The sequence below is a fragment of the Harmonia axyridis genome, chromosome 3, assembly GCF_914767665.1.
Source record: "Harmonia axyridis chromosome 3, icHarAxyr1.1, whole genome shotgun sequence".
Taxonomy (NCBI): domain Eukaryota; kingdom Metazoa; phylum Arthropoda; class Insecta; order Coleoptera; family Coccinellidae; genus Harmonia; species Harmonia axyridis.
Genome location: NC_059503.1, coordinates 16622762 through 16641135, shown reverse-complemented (window position 1 = coordinate 16641135; position 18374 = coordinate 16622762). Strand labels below are relative to the sequence as shown.

Sequence of the window (18374 nt, the reverse complement as noted above, 5' to 3'; positions counted from 1 at the left end):
GCTTAGCATATATCGAAGGATCGGATACTGCTGGGATATTTTTGGGTGTTCATTCCACAGGGGAAGCAGAAATGTCTATATTTTTGAGAATAGTCTAATCGCTTATGACATTTTCGAGATAACAATCAATTCTCGAATGGAATCCCTTAGAAACTTGAAATTGACATAATACTTCCCAAAAATGAAATAAGTTCGTTGTGGAACTATACGCAGCAACATATTTTAGAGAATCTTTTGTATAGGACTAATTCTGAAGTGTTTTTTAATACAATTTGAAAGAATTTATGGAACCCTGTGTCTCATTCTTCGACATTTCTTATGTCATTTGTGTTCAGTGAGTATTCTCATAATTTATTATAGGTATAATGTATATGTAAATAAAATAAATATGTAAATGTATAAGCTCCAAAAACGATCAGAAATTGTTAAATTATTTTATTGAAATCAGTGCTCATTTGTGAATAACTACTGCGATCAATTCAATAAATTATTCAAGGACAACTGTATTCGATTTATTAACTCACTAGAAACTTCCTCTCACTAAAAATCAATCTTAATTCTTTGGGTAGAGCATTATACAATGATATGGCCATACAATTCGTGCATATTGAAGAAAATATGTGAAGAAGGTCTAAAATGGAAGATACATAATAACAGAATGATAATTTTATGAAGTATCTAGTGTAGGTGAAGAAGAGCACAAGAGCCTAGATGCTTTTTGAATTTCTAATGACGTTTTCTAATTGGAAATAAGATGAAATTTGTTCCAGTTCCCGCAGGAATTTCAGTTTCTCGAATAAACTAGATGACATATTAACGTAACCCAGAATATAATATGACATTGAAGTTCCCGAGTTCTTGTGAGAACTTCAACATGTTTTCGCCATTAACAAACTTCTCTTTGGTGAGTACATCAGCGTGAGTTATGGAACTATCCTGCCATATATTTACGAAAATCAAATATCGGGTTTTATGAAATATATTTCGAACTTCGTGGAACGCTCAACTATTGAATATTACTACCTCTAATTCAAGGAAATATGATGAAAGGGATCCTGTGGTGGACCTTCAATTCTGATAACTGATTAAAAAAAACTTCAATTATTGAGGCGTTATTACATGGGCGTACAACTTTGCTTCCGCCCTTTTTTTCCAAAAAACGATGCTTTATTGTGAAAACTTATATTATATTATAAATTTATAATTCACAGTATTGTCCACCGCTGGCCACTACTTTCTCTCATCTTTCGGGCACCGTAAGACTTCCGTGTTGAAAGAACTGGTTATGTTCTGAAGCGATTCACGAATCGATCAAATTTTTTACTTCTTCATAAGACCGGAAGTGCGGGTCAGCCAGGCCCTGTGCCATAGATCGAAACAAGTGATAGTCCGAGAGAGAGCAACGTCTGAAGAATACAGCTGGTGGGGTACGATTTCAACGTTTCCAAGTATGTTTTGTCCATTTTCGCAACATGGGGTTGAGCATTGTCATGATGTAAAATAACTTTATCATGCTTCCCGTTGTATTTTTGTCGTTTGCTTTTCATTGCTCGGCTCAAACGCATTAATTGCTTTCGATAACAATCGCCTGTGATTGTTTTAGTTGGTTTTAACTACTCATAATACACTACGCCGAGTTGGTCCCACCGAATACTGAGCATGACCTTAGAACCGTGAACATTCGTTTTGGCCGTCGACGTGGAAGCATGGCCAGGTTATCCCTATGATTTTCTGCGCTTGGGATTATCGTAATGAACCCATTTTTTGTCTCCAGTCACAATGCGATGCAGAAGTCCCTTCCGTCTTTGCCTTGCAAGCAGCTGTTCGCAAGCAAACAAACGCCGTTGAGCATCTCTCGTCTTCAACTCGTACGGCTGTCAATTTCCTTTTTCTGAATTATTCCTATGACTTGGGCGTTTTGAAATGACTTGGCGCATCACTTCCAATGATCCCTCCAATTATTGTTGCGTTTGACACGAGTCTTGATCAAGTAATGCCTTCGATTTTGCATCTTCGAAAACCTTCACGCTTTCACCGCTATGCTTTTCTTCGACGTCAAAATCACCTTCCTCGAAGCGTTGAAACCACTCTCGGCACGTTCTTTCACTAATAGCGGCCTCACCATTGGTATTCGATTCGTATTTCTCTGGAATTCTGCTTGACTTCTTCCTAAATATTGTTATTTCCTTCAATTTTTGCCTTGGAATCACTCGCATTATTCATCGCTTAGATTTTTGCTTCCGCATTTTGTAAGTGTTTTTTCTACACAGCATTTGGTAAGTGAGTTGGAGCTGATATCCTGCACCAATGACTCTGTGTAGAGCTGAGATTTGTGTCAGAAACGCTTCGTTCTTCCACTTGACGCACTATTTTACATTATTTTCCATCATTGTCTAATGATGTTGTCGCTCCAGCTTCATAAGCACGCAAATTCAGTTCACCTTGTCTTCTATACAATTCTACTGAGCTATCGGACGTAACACCAAACAACAACTACGTTGAAATACAAACATTAGATGGCCCACCCTCTAGCTCTTCTCATCTTCACTTTCGAAAACTTAAACTGCCACCGCCCTCTACACGCCTCCCCGAGCAACATCGTAAGTAGGTCCTCAAATCGGGAATCACGTTTCTTGTTGCGCCTCCATAAATTCAGCCGACTCGGTTCATTTCAATATTGGCTTTACTGAATAAATCAGAGGATTTACGGAAAAAACGCGAAACATATTCCATACGTTGGGCACACATAAGTGGCATGCTTTATCAGCTGCGAGGTGGTTGAGGTATTGATATATCAGACCGAGGCTTAGGGCGCCCTCCGGTTCACCCACTCTTGTTAGATTTATAGCGCATAAAGCCACCACATTGAAAGCCGCGCTGAATGCTATATACTCCTTATATTGTAACGTAGTTTCAGATTTGGCCGCTGCTCTGCAGATCCGGATTTCGAAGGAACGAGAGGCATTTCTTCGGAGCATTCGGTTCCTACCACCTGGAAGTAGGTATATAGGAAAATCCGGTTAAGGGAATTTTAATAGCTACCGCGCTCCTAAATGGGGAAGGTTACCACTTTATATCTCTACGGGGTTGAGAAATTGGCGAAGGTGATTTTTATTGTTTTCTGTTTTATTTTTGTATTATAGTGCCTAGTAAATTCCATGGGGAGAGTTGTTTATTGTGATATTTTGGATTTAACTAGTGTAAGGACGATTCAATGCGTCCAAAATTCATAATTGGCTTTATTGAATGTAGAATTATTGGTAGACATGTATACAGGGTGTCCCGGAAGAATGCGACAAACGAATACCATAAATTGAGGTCATCATGGAGGACCCGTATCAAGATGTTTCAATCGCCTGAGTGCCTTCGTTGGGGATATACAGGGTGATGTTCATCTTATGAGTGGAATTTCACAGTTCAATAACTCTTTAACTAATCGACCGAATAATTTCAAATTTTGAAATTTTGTCACCCTTTCCTATCACCTTCCTCCAATATTTCTGAATTTGAGTAAATCTGATCCGGACTAGGAAAATTTCAGACTTTTCCTATTTTCGTGAATATTGGATCACCCTGTACCTAGATTACTTAGATGGCAACTTGATGTTTGAAAACGTTTTTATTTGAGGGGTCTGTGACGAATAATTTGGGAGATATAACGATTTTTGGAGGCAAATTCAATTTTTTCCCTCTACGAAGAATCGGTGGGCGGTGCCATAATCGACGATCTCTGTTGAACCGGATTTCAATCTCCCTGAAAAATTTTCGTCCAAAAATTTTCGCAAAATTTTCCATACCTAACCCTTAGAAAATTTTCAAAAAAATTAAACTTCCTTCATGGGAATATTGTATCATTTTATTGATTGATTCGACTATGTACTACATCACGAAAATTCTTGCAGTTGGGCGATTAGTACATTATTTCCGAAATTAGAGGTAAAAATCTGAAACATTTGAATAATAAATTGAAAATATTCCCGAGACTGCAACTTCTCCTGGACATGAGTTACGCCGTTGAAACTTCACTATATTTCAGATCAAAACTTGATGTTTGAAAAACGTTTTATTTGAGGGGTCTGTGACAACTATTTCAAAAGATATAACGATTTTTGGGGGGAAATTCAATTTTTTCCAAATTTCGAGTTCATATTTCCTCAAAACTGTGAGCTCTACGAGGAATTGGTGAGCGGTGCCAGAATTGATGGAACAGCAATACCTCACTAATGTTTATAAAAATTTGCGTTCAAAAAATACTTGCCATTGAAAAATGGAAAATTGTGATATCAAACACAATACGCCGAGGAATGTGATTGAACAAGAAAAGTAGAATCTGTATCCCGGTTGATTGCATGTACCAACAGTAGCATCAGTAAAAAAGACATTGAAACAATTTGAACTTGCAAAATTAGAGGTTCCGACAGCTGACGCGGAAATTCAAAAATAGCAGTGCAAGCAATTAGGAAAGTTGATACAATTGGGATATGCGATCATTCAAAACGACAGGTTATAGCATAATCTGTGAAACAATAGGCTACCCAACTGACATCAACTCTCTCAGGAATACTGACATTGACGTGGAATTTGGTAGTCAAATGAATTGTTTATTTTCAACTGCGTCGAAAGCAGAACGGAAAGCATTTGTATTTGCCTTCTGATTTTGACGACCTTTCAAAGAGAATTTTTCAATTTCATAAGTCATGTTTTTTGGTTAGAGCGAAGAATCCAATCGATGTGGAAATAAAACAATGAAATATAGGATGCAGATAGGATTTTTATTGAGAAGTCGAGACTCTTTCAATCATGTATTTCCTTCTCTGTTGTTCAATTCAACATTGAAGTCAAGATCTCGAGTTTTTATCCAGAATATTCATATACAGGGTGGCCACTTTTTCAATGGGATTGTATTGGTAACTTTTAAACCATAAGAGTTAGAAGGTCGGTCAAATGGAGAAAAAGTTGCATGCATAGAAGCATTATCAAGCAGTTCAAACAAATCGAGATTATCAGGGCCGGTTATTGAGATATCATAAGAAAAGTAAATTTTGTCATTTTGATTTTTTTTTTTTTCCCACTTTATTTCCAATATCATCAAAAAATGTTACACAAATTTTTTATTTGACAGTAAATTATCCTCAATTTGACGTATACAACGTTTCGTATTCTCTGGGCCACCCTCAACCTCATTTTTTTCAATACGGACCTGCATATTTCATGACATTTTTCGAAATAACTTTTAACGCTGAATTCAACGATATATCATACAATGGCATTCAAAGTAGATTTTCAGGTGATTTTGACCCTTATCCAATTTTCTTTGGGTCGGATCTGTATTAGCTTCATTTAGTTGAATTAACAACATGCAATATGCAATAAATTTCGATAAGAAAATCAACTTACCCATCTTGCACTAAATGGAACATATTAGAATCAAAACAAGAAACCAGTATACTGATTTCTTGGTTCTTCTTTTAAAATAATCATTTAAATATTTCAATTCATAATAATTAAACGAAAGTATCATTTAGTGAAAGAAAAATCAAATGATTATTCGAAAGTAAATGAAAATTAATGAAGTAAGTGTTCGAAATATCCACCATTTTGTAAAATGCACTTTACGGTTCTGGAACCCATACTTCTTATACATATGCTTGTTTGGTCTCCTTGAATACCTTCCAAAACATTCTCAATTTTCTCGCGAGGTATCACTATTGTTGTATTTGTCATTTGTTCCGTTGAAACAAATTACAGAATCGAACTTTATTTTGAAATCATTACGATATAATTTTTGCAAGGCTTGGTATTCAAATTTAAAATCATTGTATAGGCGTCTCTTGACTATTTTATTAACAGCAGTTTTTGAAAAATTCCATTCACTGGCCTCAGTTCTCGATTTTTTTTCTGGGTTCGATTGAATTTGGGTCAGAACATTGATATCGTTAATAGACTTGTTTTTTTTTACATACACACCATTAAATTTGGATGTGGGTCAAAATCACCTGAAAATCAACTTCGAATGACATTGTATGATATATCATTGAATACAGCGTTAAAAGTTATTTCGAAAAATGTCATAAAATATGCAGGTCCGTATTGAAAAAAATGAGGTTGAGGGTGGCCCTGAGAGCACGAAACGTTGGATACGAAATCTGATTACGTCAAATTGAGAACGATTAATTGTCGAATAAAAAATTCCTGTAACATTTTTCGATAATATTTGAAATAAAGTGGAAAAAAAAGAAAAATCAAAATGACAAAATTTACTTTTTTTATGATATCTCAATGACCGGCCCTGATAATCAAGATTTGTTTGAACTGCTTGATAATGCTTCTATGCATGCAACTTTTTCTCCATTTGACCGACCTTCTAACTCTTATGGTTTAAAAGTTACCAATACAATCCCATTGAAAAAGTGGCCACCCTGTATATCTTCAAAATTCCCAATTGTATTCATCCTTTTTCCTGGCCTATGTGGAATCGATCCTTTTTGGATTCATTTTTTCCGAGCTCTGACACTGTTTATCTTCGCTGACGTCTACGGGTATACACAAACATGATCTAAATTACATTTTCGGGGGAAATTATATTCCACGGAAAATGAAAGTGAATAAATCAACCTACCGAAGAATTATGGCCATATATAGAAAAATACATCTTGGTAAATTGTGTATCACATTGTATTTCGGCGATACGGCAGAAGTAATAAATTTCAGTTTGTCAGTTTCTATTGTGCGTATGATATGGTTTATTAGTGCTTCTTTTTTGTGGGATTTATTATTTCCTCTTTTTTCGCGTTTTCCGATATCGTTTAGAATGAAGTAACCACCTTATGCAAAGGAGAGCTCGATGAAGATGCTGATTCGAAAATACCAGATTGTTTATGAAACTACTGAGGGTCGCCAATGATGGTTCAATACTGACGAACCCAAATATGAAAAGAAAAAATGTGAATTTATACTTCTTATCGTACTGCGTACTGAGGGTTTCAGAAAATTCTTGATAGAGCTACATATAAACTGTGAAATTGATTTTTTGAAGTTCGGAAGTTCATTTCAATTCATTCATAAAAAAATGTTTATAGAATTTGTACAACACTTGTAATCAATTTGTTAGAAGTATCCAACCTCAATTAGAAGAAATACCACACTGAAAAAACTGAAAAATGAAGTCTTTCCTTAAATTTGAAATTATCCTGCTTTAAAAGCAATATCTACAATAAGAAAAAGGAAATCAACATTATTCTATAAAATTGTTCTTAACCTAAGCCAATGTATGATTTTTTTAGATTATTTTTCAAATTGAAAGTTTCTTTAATTTTGCTACTTATAAAATTTGGGACCATAATGAAACAGACTTCTCTGTGATTTTTGTCTGTAAAATTTTGGAACTAACATATTTATATTTCGAAAATGTCTTGTCATGAAACTGAAAGCATGAAGGACAATATTTTCGCCTCTTTCAGTTTGACACCTTAAGATCTCATAGATGTGAAAATGTTGGATTGTTATTATTTCTTCGGTCTCAATAAAACTATTTCAGATGAATGGATTCTACCCATCTTGTGAATGATTTTTTGAATTAGTTTTTCAGGAAAGATTTCGCGTTAAAGTTGTCATATTAAGATCTATTATCAAAATGAAAGTTATTGACAAGAAAATATATTTAATTTCTTCAGCAATGTCCAATAGTACATATATCGAAGTCCTTTGGATTATATAGGTTCCTAACAATTTATGGTCATTAAGGTGAAGTCAGGAGCTTTCGTCACTCATTTATTTCTGCTCCAAACGCACCCTTGGATATCACATCTCAATCAAAGAAAATTCAAGCAATCTATCGAAAAAAAATGGAAAAGCACTGTTGTCTTTTACATTTTATAGGTACTAATAATTTATGATCACTAAGGTGAAGTGAGGAGCTTTTGCGCTCATTTATTCATGCACCAATTGTACCCTTGGAGACAACATATCTGTATATGTGGTCTCAGAGGTTGCAATTGATGCACGGATGAAGGAGCATAAAAAAGCTTCTGACTTCACATTAGTGACCATCAATTGTTAGGTACCTATACAATCCAAAACACTGAGTGCTTTTCTCATTTGTTTCCATATTCTGCTTGAAGTTTCTTTGATTCTGAGGACGCGATCAAAACGAAATTTTGCACGAAGCTTGAATTTGACTGCGAGAACATAAAGGGCAATTTTAATTTTCTAACTGGTTTCGCTAGGGAACAGAATCGTCATCACTGAATCGATACTTTTTGTTTGATATAATTTCAAGTTCAGAGTTCACTTATTTAAGAAATTTTTATGGTATCCGGTGAACGAGCGCTCAAAAAGCTGATGTACCGATATGACAACAATTTCCGCAAACAGATCGAACAATAAAATATACGTATAACAGCGAATCTGAATTCCGAACCGTCATTCATATTTGAATAACGACAAACCATAAAGAAATAAGCAACTATCAATTCTCAACCCTCTGTCGTTTCCCCATCAATTCGTACGTCAAGAATTGAATGAATTAATATTTGAGAAGTTCCGGCCAACCGGGATTTCAAACCCTAAAAACGTGAAACCCTAAAAACCACCGAACGCATTCACGTTGAACATCGTGGGAAATCAACCTCATGATAGATTGCTCGCACTGGTTTCCCTGAAATATATGTTTCGCACGGCTTAACCGAGTTGAAATATCCACTGAAAAGAATCATAAAAATTTATGTGGAAGGTAGAAGAAAGAATTAAAAGTTTGAAGTGGGTCTCTGTCGACGTAGAATTTTCATGAAGAATAAAAATGGGTTAACCTAATATTATAAAGGTCAAACTATTCTCTGAAATGAGGATATTTCATTAAACACTCCATTTTCGTACAGAAAATGTGCAATGTGGTTGAGCCAAAATGTTGAACAATGTTCGAACTTAAAAGCATAACAGAAAGTCGTTTTCTCTCAGTGTGCACTCGTTCGTTTCGAATTTTAAGACAGAAGTGGTCTCAAACGATGAAAATAGAATAACTGATGTTAAATACATGGTCAATTCAATTAAGTACGGTTAGATTTTTGTCTGTGGACAAGATAACTATCGAACGGAAAGACTTACAGACTTTAAATATTCAGAGTAGGTTGGGATTTTAAACGTGGTTATGTTCATGGTGACAAATTAGACATAATGTCTGTGTCTAGCCGAATTTGTCGTCACGATACTTAATATAAATGTACTTGCATTAGTGTAACAATGGTCTTTCGTGGTACTTGTGCATACAACTTTTTCATTCATGAGGTTCTCAGAAAGATTCAATAGAGAATATTTTTCCCCTACCCTAATTAGTGTGCAGTCAACATGATACCATTGCGCAGGCATACCACTTAGAGAATAAGAAAAGGAAGAAGAAATTCACAGTGTACAATATGATTTCATGTTTGTAACCCAGGTATAAGAACTGGGAAATAGGAGTTCAGTGGAGTAAGTTACGAGGTGATGACCAGTTGAGTGAGTAGAGTGTTCAACTGCTCTACCACAATGAAGTCGAGACTTTCGCACTCATAGCTAGCTTGCGCTCTCTCCGCCCTAAGTATACCTGCGTACCTCCTCCTATGAAATTCAATTCTCCTGATAACTACACACTAAAAGAATTCGATGAAATGAAATTTCTCACTTAGTAAATCATAGTTTTTCTATCTTCTTTGGAGCTTTTTCATCCTAATATCGCATAGAACCGGCGAAATTGAGATATTTGAGCTTCCTACAATATTTCGCGTTGATTGCGTCATCGATAGCATAAACAAATCAGTAAGAATATTGAAAACCAATTATTCAATGAAAACTAAACCGACTATGTTAAAATTTCAATTTGGACGTATTTAAAAACAATTTCATGCTTGATGCAAATTTTCATGTGGATCCCTCCACCAAAATGATAAATAATATCGAAAAATTATTTTCCCATTTTGCCGTACCAATAGATTCGACTAAGTTGAAATTTAGTTTATACATGTAAAATAATCATTGAAATGTATATAGCGAATTTCTGTATAGTAGCAATTGGCGCATAAATGACGAGCGCTCAAAGGCAAGTTATGCTAATTCTGTCGTGTAATTCATCAGATATATACAAATTAATACAGATTAACATATGTAAGGAAAACTTCCATACCAAACGTTAACTCTCCTCAACTTTAAACATAACAATTGTTTTAAGACTGAATCGAGGTATATCTTATTTAATTTAGTGTGAGCAGGTATCATTAATGACTCTAATTTGACCTTGGATGTGTCTTTATATTTTCTTTGAATAAGAGATTGCTACTAAGCGAGATGAATTTTTTTTTATCAATACCTCAATAGTGTTATTAAACGGGAAATATTTCCATCGTTAATTTTGATAATCAATGTGTGTTTCAATTTATTCAACAGAATACAGGTACTCATTAGAAAACATATTAATATCAGTTAATAACAGTGAATTTAAGATATTATATCAAATATGGATGAACTCTGATAGCAAAATAATTGATTCAAGGGATTATTATTAGTAGATTCACTAGAATATTCCCAATCCAGATGGAAATGTTCAATTCAATCGCAACTGAATTGAGCATTACGATGAAAAAATCTTTGTTGAAGTGGATTCATTTGAATCAGTACATGAATATTCATATATTACAATGTTCTAGTTCGATAGACCGAATTCCATTTCATTGACAATGATTATCGTCGTGCTTCATATTTTCTAAAACTACATGAGGTGAATTCCATTGAACCAACTTATTCGAATTATACAGCATTGTCTGAATTATTTCCCAATAAATGTTATGTATTTGTGCTTGCAGGACACTTTTTTATTCAGAAAAACCCTGTTGATTTCAGAAATAGAATAACTTTTTCGAAAAAAAGCGTAGATTTTCAATACGAAAGGGATAATCGCATCCTTGTATCTACGCCTCTGGATACTACATTATATAGACTTCAATGTCTAAAAATTGCAACAATGAATATAATTATACCATATTTTTTTCGAAAAAGAAGCATGTTAGGATATGTTCATATGAACTTCTTTTCATGAAAAATTATTGAAGTTATTGAACTTAAATCTGGACCACCCTGATTATTAGCTATTAGGTCTACACAATGATGTTATGTAGTGTGTAGTACTTTTCTTATATTTTAATTGGAAGAAATGTTATAAGCACAAAAGTATATTTGGACACAGGGAAATACATTCCACTTACTGCAGTCCCCTTGACAAATTTCAGAACCAAGCGTTACCTGAGAAACTTGAAAGGACAAAATTAATCCGCCAATTGTTCATAGATTCCAAAAATTGTTTCTCTTATTTTAAATTTCTACCGCAATCCACTTTTTAGAGCAACCAATTCCAAGAGCAGTAAACGTTTAGCTGTTCAAAGCAGGAAGCACTTAAAAAAAAGTTTCACCATTTTAAGATTTTTTGCTGAGGTTCGTCCCTGAGTTCAATTTGATACTGTATCACAAGATAAAAATAAACCTTCTGTTTTTGAGGGCCGTTTAAATAGAAAGTCCATACAATAAAACTCGAGCTGCAACAAGGCCCTGATGGAAACAGCCTCTCTCCTGTTAGTTATCCGTGAATTAGCGTTCCCAGATGTTATTATGGACGGTATTTTAACTAACACGTACATTCCATGTACGGGCTAGAAAACGCAGCCGAGATATTCATTCTGCCAATAGAGAGCCGCTACAATGAATTCAGCAGGAGTAGCATCTATGGCGAGTTACAATGGAGGCAGCAGCATTATTCCGGTTGATATATGGCCACAGCATTCGCACATTATGAAACGCCTTCTGCAATTGGCTTCTGATTGCCTTCTCTAGCAGACGTGTCTGAGAATGAAATGTGATCTGGGTCTATATGCTGGAATGAAGCGTTTGAATCTGGCCCGAGAGCTGTGAAGGACTAGAATATTGACGCGTCGACTGCTCGGCGCTTTTCAATGTATTTTACCTTCGGGCATGAAAGATATGACGCATCGGGTCAACATTTTCGTTATTAGACGAGTTATGAGGTCCCAAAGCAATGTCTTTCTTGAACTTCTTATACAGGGTGTTTCTGAATAAGTGTGAAAGTTTTCAAGGGGTTAATTCTTGCCGATAATTAAGGGGGGTCTTTTATGTATCGAATCTACCAAATTCGTTCTCTATGTGGAAAAATTGGAAAATGGCGTGAAAGGAAATGTTCTAATAACTTCTTCATTATTTGTGCTATCAATATCCCACAGGCACTTCTTTCAGATTGATCCACAGGTAAGGTCATTCGTTTTTATTGCAATAACTTTTGAAGCTATACAAGGTTAGAACTATTGAGAAAGCCACTACAGGGATATCGAAAACCGTTAGAGATAGGGGGTGCCTTAAATTACAAAAGTATTATTCAGGGATGAGTGTGTTGATGTGAACAGATCCGAAATATCTCAATTGGTTCCCAAGTAATCTCGGAGAAACTGAAAATCGAGATTTCCTTTTTTTCTGTAAAACTCATTTGTTTTTGGAGATAACTTCACGAAATTTGGTTTATAGCCATTATCCAGTAATACCAACCATCAAACGATACTTGTCAAAATTTGACAGCAGTCCGACCATTAGTTTGTGAGATATTGCGTTGTGAGTGTAACTACTTTTCTTATTTGAAAAAAAAAAGTTCGTGTACTGATGAAATATTGCTTTTTGAAGGGAAAAAATACAGCTGAAGCAAAATTTTGACTTGATGAAGAGTTTCCGGGGTCTGTATCTGGAAAATCAACCATCATTGATTGGTATGCCATGTTCAAACGTGGTGAAATGAGCACCTAAGACGGCGAACGCAGTAGACGCCCAAAAGAAGCTGTCACCGGCGAAAAAATCAAAAAAATCAAAAAATGATTTTGAATTATCGAAAGTGAAGTTGATCGAGATAACAGACATAATGAAGATATCATCTGAACGTGTACATCATATCATTCACGAATATTTGTACAGGAGAAAGCTGTGTGTAAAATGGGTGCCGCGCGAGCTCACAATCAATCAAAAGCAACAACGTGTTGATTCTGAACAGTGTTTGAAGCTGTTTAAGTGCAATTAACCTGAATTTTTGTGTCGATATGTGACAATGGATGAAACATAGCTCCATCATTTCACTCCGGAGTCCAATCGACAAACGTCTGAGTGGACTGCACACGATGAACCGAATCCAAAGCGAGGAAAAACACAACAGTCAGCTGGCAAGGTTATGGCATCAGTATTCTGGGATGCGCAGGTATAATATTCTTTGATTACTTCCAAAAAAGGCGAAATCATCAACAGCGATTATAATATAGCGTTATTGGTTCGTTTAAAGGATGAAATTGTTTCAAAAGGACACCATTTGAAGAAAAACAAGATGCTGTTTCATCGAGATAATGCGCTGTATAACAAATCAATGAAAACAATGGCAAAATTGCTGGAATTGGGTTTCTTATTGCTTCTGCATTTACTGTATTCACCAGATCTGGCCCCCAGCGACTTTTGCCCGTTCTCAGACCTCAAAAGAATGCTCGCTGGAAAGAAATTTAGCGCGAATGAAGAAGTTATCACCGAAACTGAGGCCTATTTCGAAGCGAAAGACAAATCGTACTACAAAAATGGTATCGAAAAGTTGGAAGATCGCTCTAATCGCTGTATCGCCCTCGAAGGCAACTATGTTGAATAATAAAATCTAACTCTGCCAAAAAAAATGTGTTTTACTATGGTAGACCGGGGACTGTTATTTACGAATGCCTAAGCTTATTGTATTACATCTAAGATCTATTTATTTCGACTACCATTCACCGCTACAGTCATCTATTGCAACACGGCTGAAGCAAAGTTGTACACCTAATAGTTATACAAACATATTTATTACCAAACTGCCACCTGCTAGTGCAGAACTCATTACTTAACCAGAGATGAATAGCACTGAGAGGCTTAGCTGTGAAATAAAGTCGAAGTTCAAAGTTCAGAAATATTTCACCTAATCGTTTCATATCGACAATGAATACACAATCTTTACATAGCCTTCACCAAACTGCTTGTATCCCAAAAGTGAGCAACTCAACCCACCCAAGAGCACAGAAAACGGTTAAACGAACAGCGTTTGTTTTTCCCCAAAACTTCCAAGTAGGTTTTTTAATTTCCCTTCGACAAAACCTCAGCATGTGTAGAGAGTGACATTCGACATCAGTACGCGTTCCGTGATTTCGTTTAATCGCGACCCTCACACAACTAATCCGCCGTAAGAGAGGAATATGTCAGGCTTACTTACCGCCTCGGTGTGTATGGGATGAACGGCAAACAGCAGTCCGGCAACGGCGGCAAAGGGCGGTTTCATGCCCGCAATCCGTAGCACTACACGGGTGAACAGCACACTCACCAATGCGTGTAATAACACGTTCGTTGCATGGAACCAGAAGGGCTGCAGGCCGAAGCACCAGTAATTGAATCTGGAATAGAAGAAATCTAATTCAATTGCGGTATAAGGCTGTGGGAAAGGAATACTTGAGGCGCGGATGGATTCGATTACGTTTTTTTCCGAAAATAAAAAAAATATATAATATCGGTTCATCTGAGCTTTATTGCGACGGCAGACGGTGTTTATTTTATTTTTTCTTTGAGATCGTTTCTTGCCAATTTCGGTTGGAAGGGATTATGGATGTATAGTATAGCATCTTGAGAGATCGTGTGATCCATACTATACAAGATAACGTTTTTCATCCTACAATTTCATCAACATGGAAATTCTTAGTGGAAACGATTTCAGTGTGAGACAAGTTATTTTCGTTTTTAATTATCACTTTCGGAAGAGAAATATTTTATTTTAGATAACGAACAGTAAAAATTGTTGAATTGCTTAATTCAAGTTGAACATATGAATTATATCATCAACTTTTGAAATTTTAGAAGGAAATAAGGCAAATTTCACATATATGGTTCATTATTACTTTATATCTCAAAACAAATTTCAAATCCAAAAAGTATTCACTGAAATGCTATTTGTGAAATGATAGCAAACAAGATTCAACCTCTTCGGAATCATATCTGCAGCCGCGAGGTTATCAAAACAGAACTCAAATCAGACAGAATGAAGGATAACGTGATTGAAGTGTTGATAAAATCTGTTTTATATTTAAAGTGGTGGCTCAGTTGGTGAGAGCGCTGAACTAGTGATTCTGAGGTTGCGGGTTCGAGTCCTGCTCGAGGAGGTACTTTTTTCGGAATTGAAAAAAATGATCTGTTAGCCATCAAACATTGTTTGATTATTAAATTATCAATAAAAACTATTATTGAAAATTATCACTACGAAACTATTGAGCTAAACCTAGTAGTGGAAAAGTTGTATCCGGTACAACTACAGCATTACATATTCTCAATTACATAGCTCGTGGTAGTCAATTTGTGTGCATATGAATTTTTCGTAACTTTATTAACTAATTTCTTGCCATGAAACTTGGGAGATTAATTCGATAACACGAACATTTTGGTAATGAATTTCTGGCCAAAAGCTCTTATAAATTCCAAGATAATCTATGGAAAGTAAAGTTTTTTTTTCGATTTTTAAATTCTACGCATTCCCGAATGTACACTGCGTTTTCTGTTTTCGAGTGAACTCAGCGCATTAGAGAGAGCAACAGATGTTTAATTTCATTGTTCACGAAAGAAGAGAATTAAAACAGTGACCAAATGTATCCTAAAAGGATTGTACGAAAAATTTAAGGAGAACGGAAAAGAATTGTGTTGTATCGACTCTTTTTAACTGTAAACCCTTCTTGAAAGCCAGGCCGAGCATGGTATGAGTATGGGAATATTCCTGTAGGACGGATCTCCTTGACAGCCAACAAGCGGCAAAAACCCGCCTGAATGCAGAAAACGTGAAGATAACTAATCATTCGATACGGTCAACAGCTGCCCCAAGTATAGCAAAAAAAGGGTATAGGTGATGAGCATCTTATTGAAGTTACCGGCCATTCGAACACAAAATCCAGCACACCGTATCTGCAGCTAGATGAAAGTCATCATGAAGAAACAGAAAAAAAAATCGTTAGAATGAACTGAATGGAGTAGCACCACAACAAATCTTCATTTGTGAAATATTCATATTGTTAACAATACAATGGCTAATACGGTAAACAACATACACATTGGCTCACAGACTGAGGTGACTGCAAAGTTAAAATATTTCAAGCTCGCATTTTTCCCTGGGTTATCCTACAAGCTACACAATGTATTCAAGGGATTTGGTTGCAAGACCTCATTCTACAACATCATTGATATTAATAAAAAATTTTTCACCAACATAAAAGACAAAACCCATCCTTCCATGCAATCTGGCCTAGTATATAAAATTCCATGTCAGGATTGTGATAAAGTGTACGTGAGCCAGACAAAACAATACTCAAAAGATAGGGTAAGACAACACAAAAATGATGAAAAACATTTAGAAGCCGAGAAAAAAACTGCCCTCACACAGCATACTCATAGAGAGGGACACAGATTTAACTTCGAAAATGTAACTATCCTAGATAGAGAACATACAAATAACTTGAGTACTGTTTATGACTACATGATATCCAGGATAACGGTACCTAATGGATAGTAATTTCGTGTTTGTCGCCAGATTGATGTTCGCCTCTTGTGTTTGTGTTTGTTTTTATTTTTGTGCTGTGTATTTGCTGATTCGAATAGTTGAATAAGCCGAGGCTAAATTTGAAAATATGTGTCAATGATACATCGCACCACAACATATGTAGTTCCGATTTTTGTTTTTAATCTATTGACTGACATACGTCGAAACCATTTGTTTATTCTTCACTTTGACTAACTATTTTAAACATATATTTTATTAATTGTATGATGAGGTGTGACATCCAATGTTTAATGTTTCTATTTATGATTAATAAATGCTTTATTTTCAGCCTTGAAGAAGGAACAAGACGTTCCGAAACGTTGGCAAAATCATAGTTGATTATTTATTTCTGTCCAAATTCCTGTGATAAATAGCTGAATTCAAATCAATCAACACATGCATAAAAAAAGCCAGATAATTTAACAATCAATCCATCCTTGTTGGTCTGGCGATCGGAAGAGTTCTTCTTCAATGAGCATATCCATTAATGAATACAAATATAGCAATCATGATATAATTGTGCCAAAATCTTCATTCTTTGATATATCTTTATGTTGAATACTTTTATCTAGAAATACTGACAAAATGTCAAACCAATCAAAAGAAAAATGAATCATCCAAAACTGCACAATGGACTTGACATCCAATGAATTGAATAACTGAATTAACATAAGGCTACACAATCTTTCCTGATCACGTTCTTATATTATATTCAACAAACATAATCAGTTCACGTACTTACAACTTTTATATTAATGTTACTAACTTTCATTTGAAAATACTCTTGGCTAACTGGATGTCCCTTTGATAAGATTCACAGAAATACCAATCTCAACAGGTAGTCATTGATCTTCTCACTTACTCTTCTGTGAAATGGATATGCAAATCATCATTCAAAATTGTAATTTTCTATTCATATCAGATAACCTTCATAAAATTCACTCATTTGACGTATTTGAATACTTGAATATAACTGAATTTCTCAAAATTGAATGAATTATTCTGGCGACATCAATGCTTCGAAAAATGTTAGGACGGAAATGGAATGAAATTCATTCTACCCTGCTGCCCTGTGAGATTAACGTACCAGAGCTCATCTCGCCCCGAATTTCCCAGGATTTAACCGATTCCAATTCAATTCGACGCATACATTTCACGAATCGAACTCAAAGTCGGTGATTGCATTTTTGTAATCGCCAATACAGCTCGTCCCGAAACCAATTATGCGGTCACAAAGTCCCTCGCTTGGGTATTAACGCGCCACCTAATCGGAAGAACGTTTCTTGATCTTAATTACATTCAATTGATAAATTTTGACCACCTTATGTCCTTGCGGATTAGCGAACGAACGAAATTACGGAAATTCCAAATGGGGATGGCTTCTGCAGAATGGCCATTCCCTTAAAGGGGTCCCCTCTTCACACAATAATGAAGTCGATGAATTCGGGTCAGGGACGGACCCAGCGTTTAATGATTAAGCATTGAGGTCGTCTTGGGATCATTTGGGGGGCCATTGGATGAGATTTCGAACATGATACCCTCTTGTGGTGAGAAGGGATTGAATTAATGAAACAAGATGCCGCACCGATTGCACAAATTAACAGAAACGAGTCTAAGAAAGGGCTGGAGGGTTCAGGTCAATACCAGTCCTGTCTTTAACGTTTTCCCGAAAAAACTCTCCTCAGAAATTTTATGTAATAGTCGGAAGTTTCAGACCTATTGA

General features: G+C 35.7%; 1 protein-coding gene across 4 annotated transcripts in view; it reads right to left on the bottom strand.

The window, feature by feature from the left end:
• The window catches only part of LOC123677072 (protein O-mannosyl-transferase TMTC1-like), a 397650-nt gene that overhangs the window by 68385 nt on the left and 310891 nt on the right, over nt 1-18374 (bottom strand). For all 4 annotated transcript variants that reach the window (XM_045613516.1, XM_045613518.1, XM_045613519.1 and 1 more), the window contains one exon: nt 14294-14471. In XM_045613516.1, coding sequence (XP_045469472.1) covers nt 14294-14471 — 178 coding nt within the window. The remainder of the gene's footprint in view (nt 1-14293; nt 14472-18374) is intronic.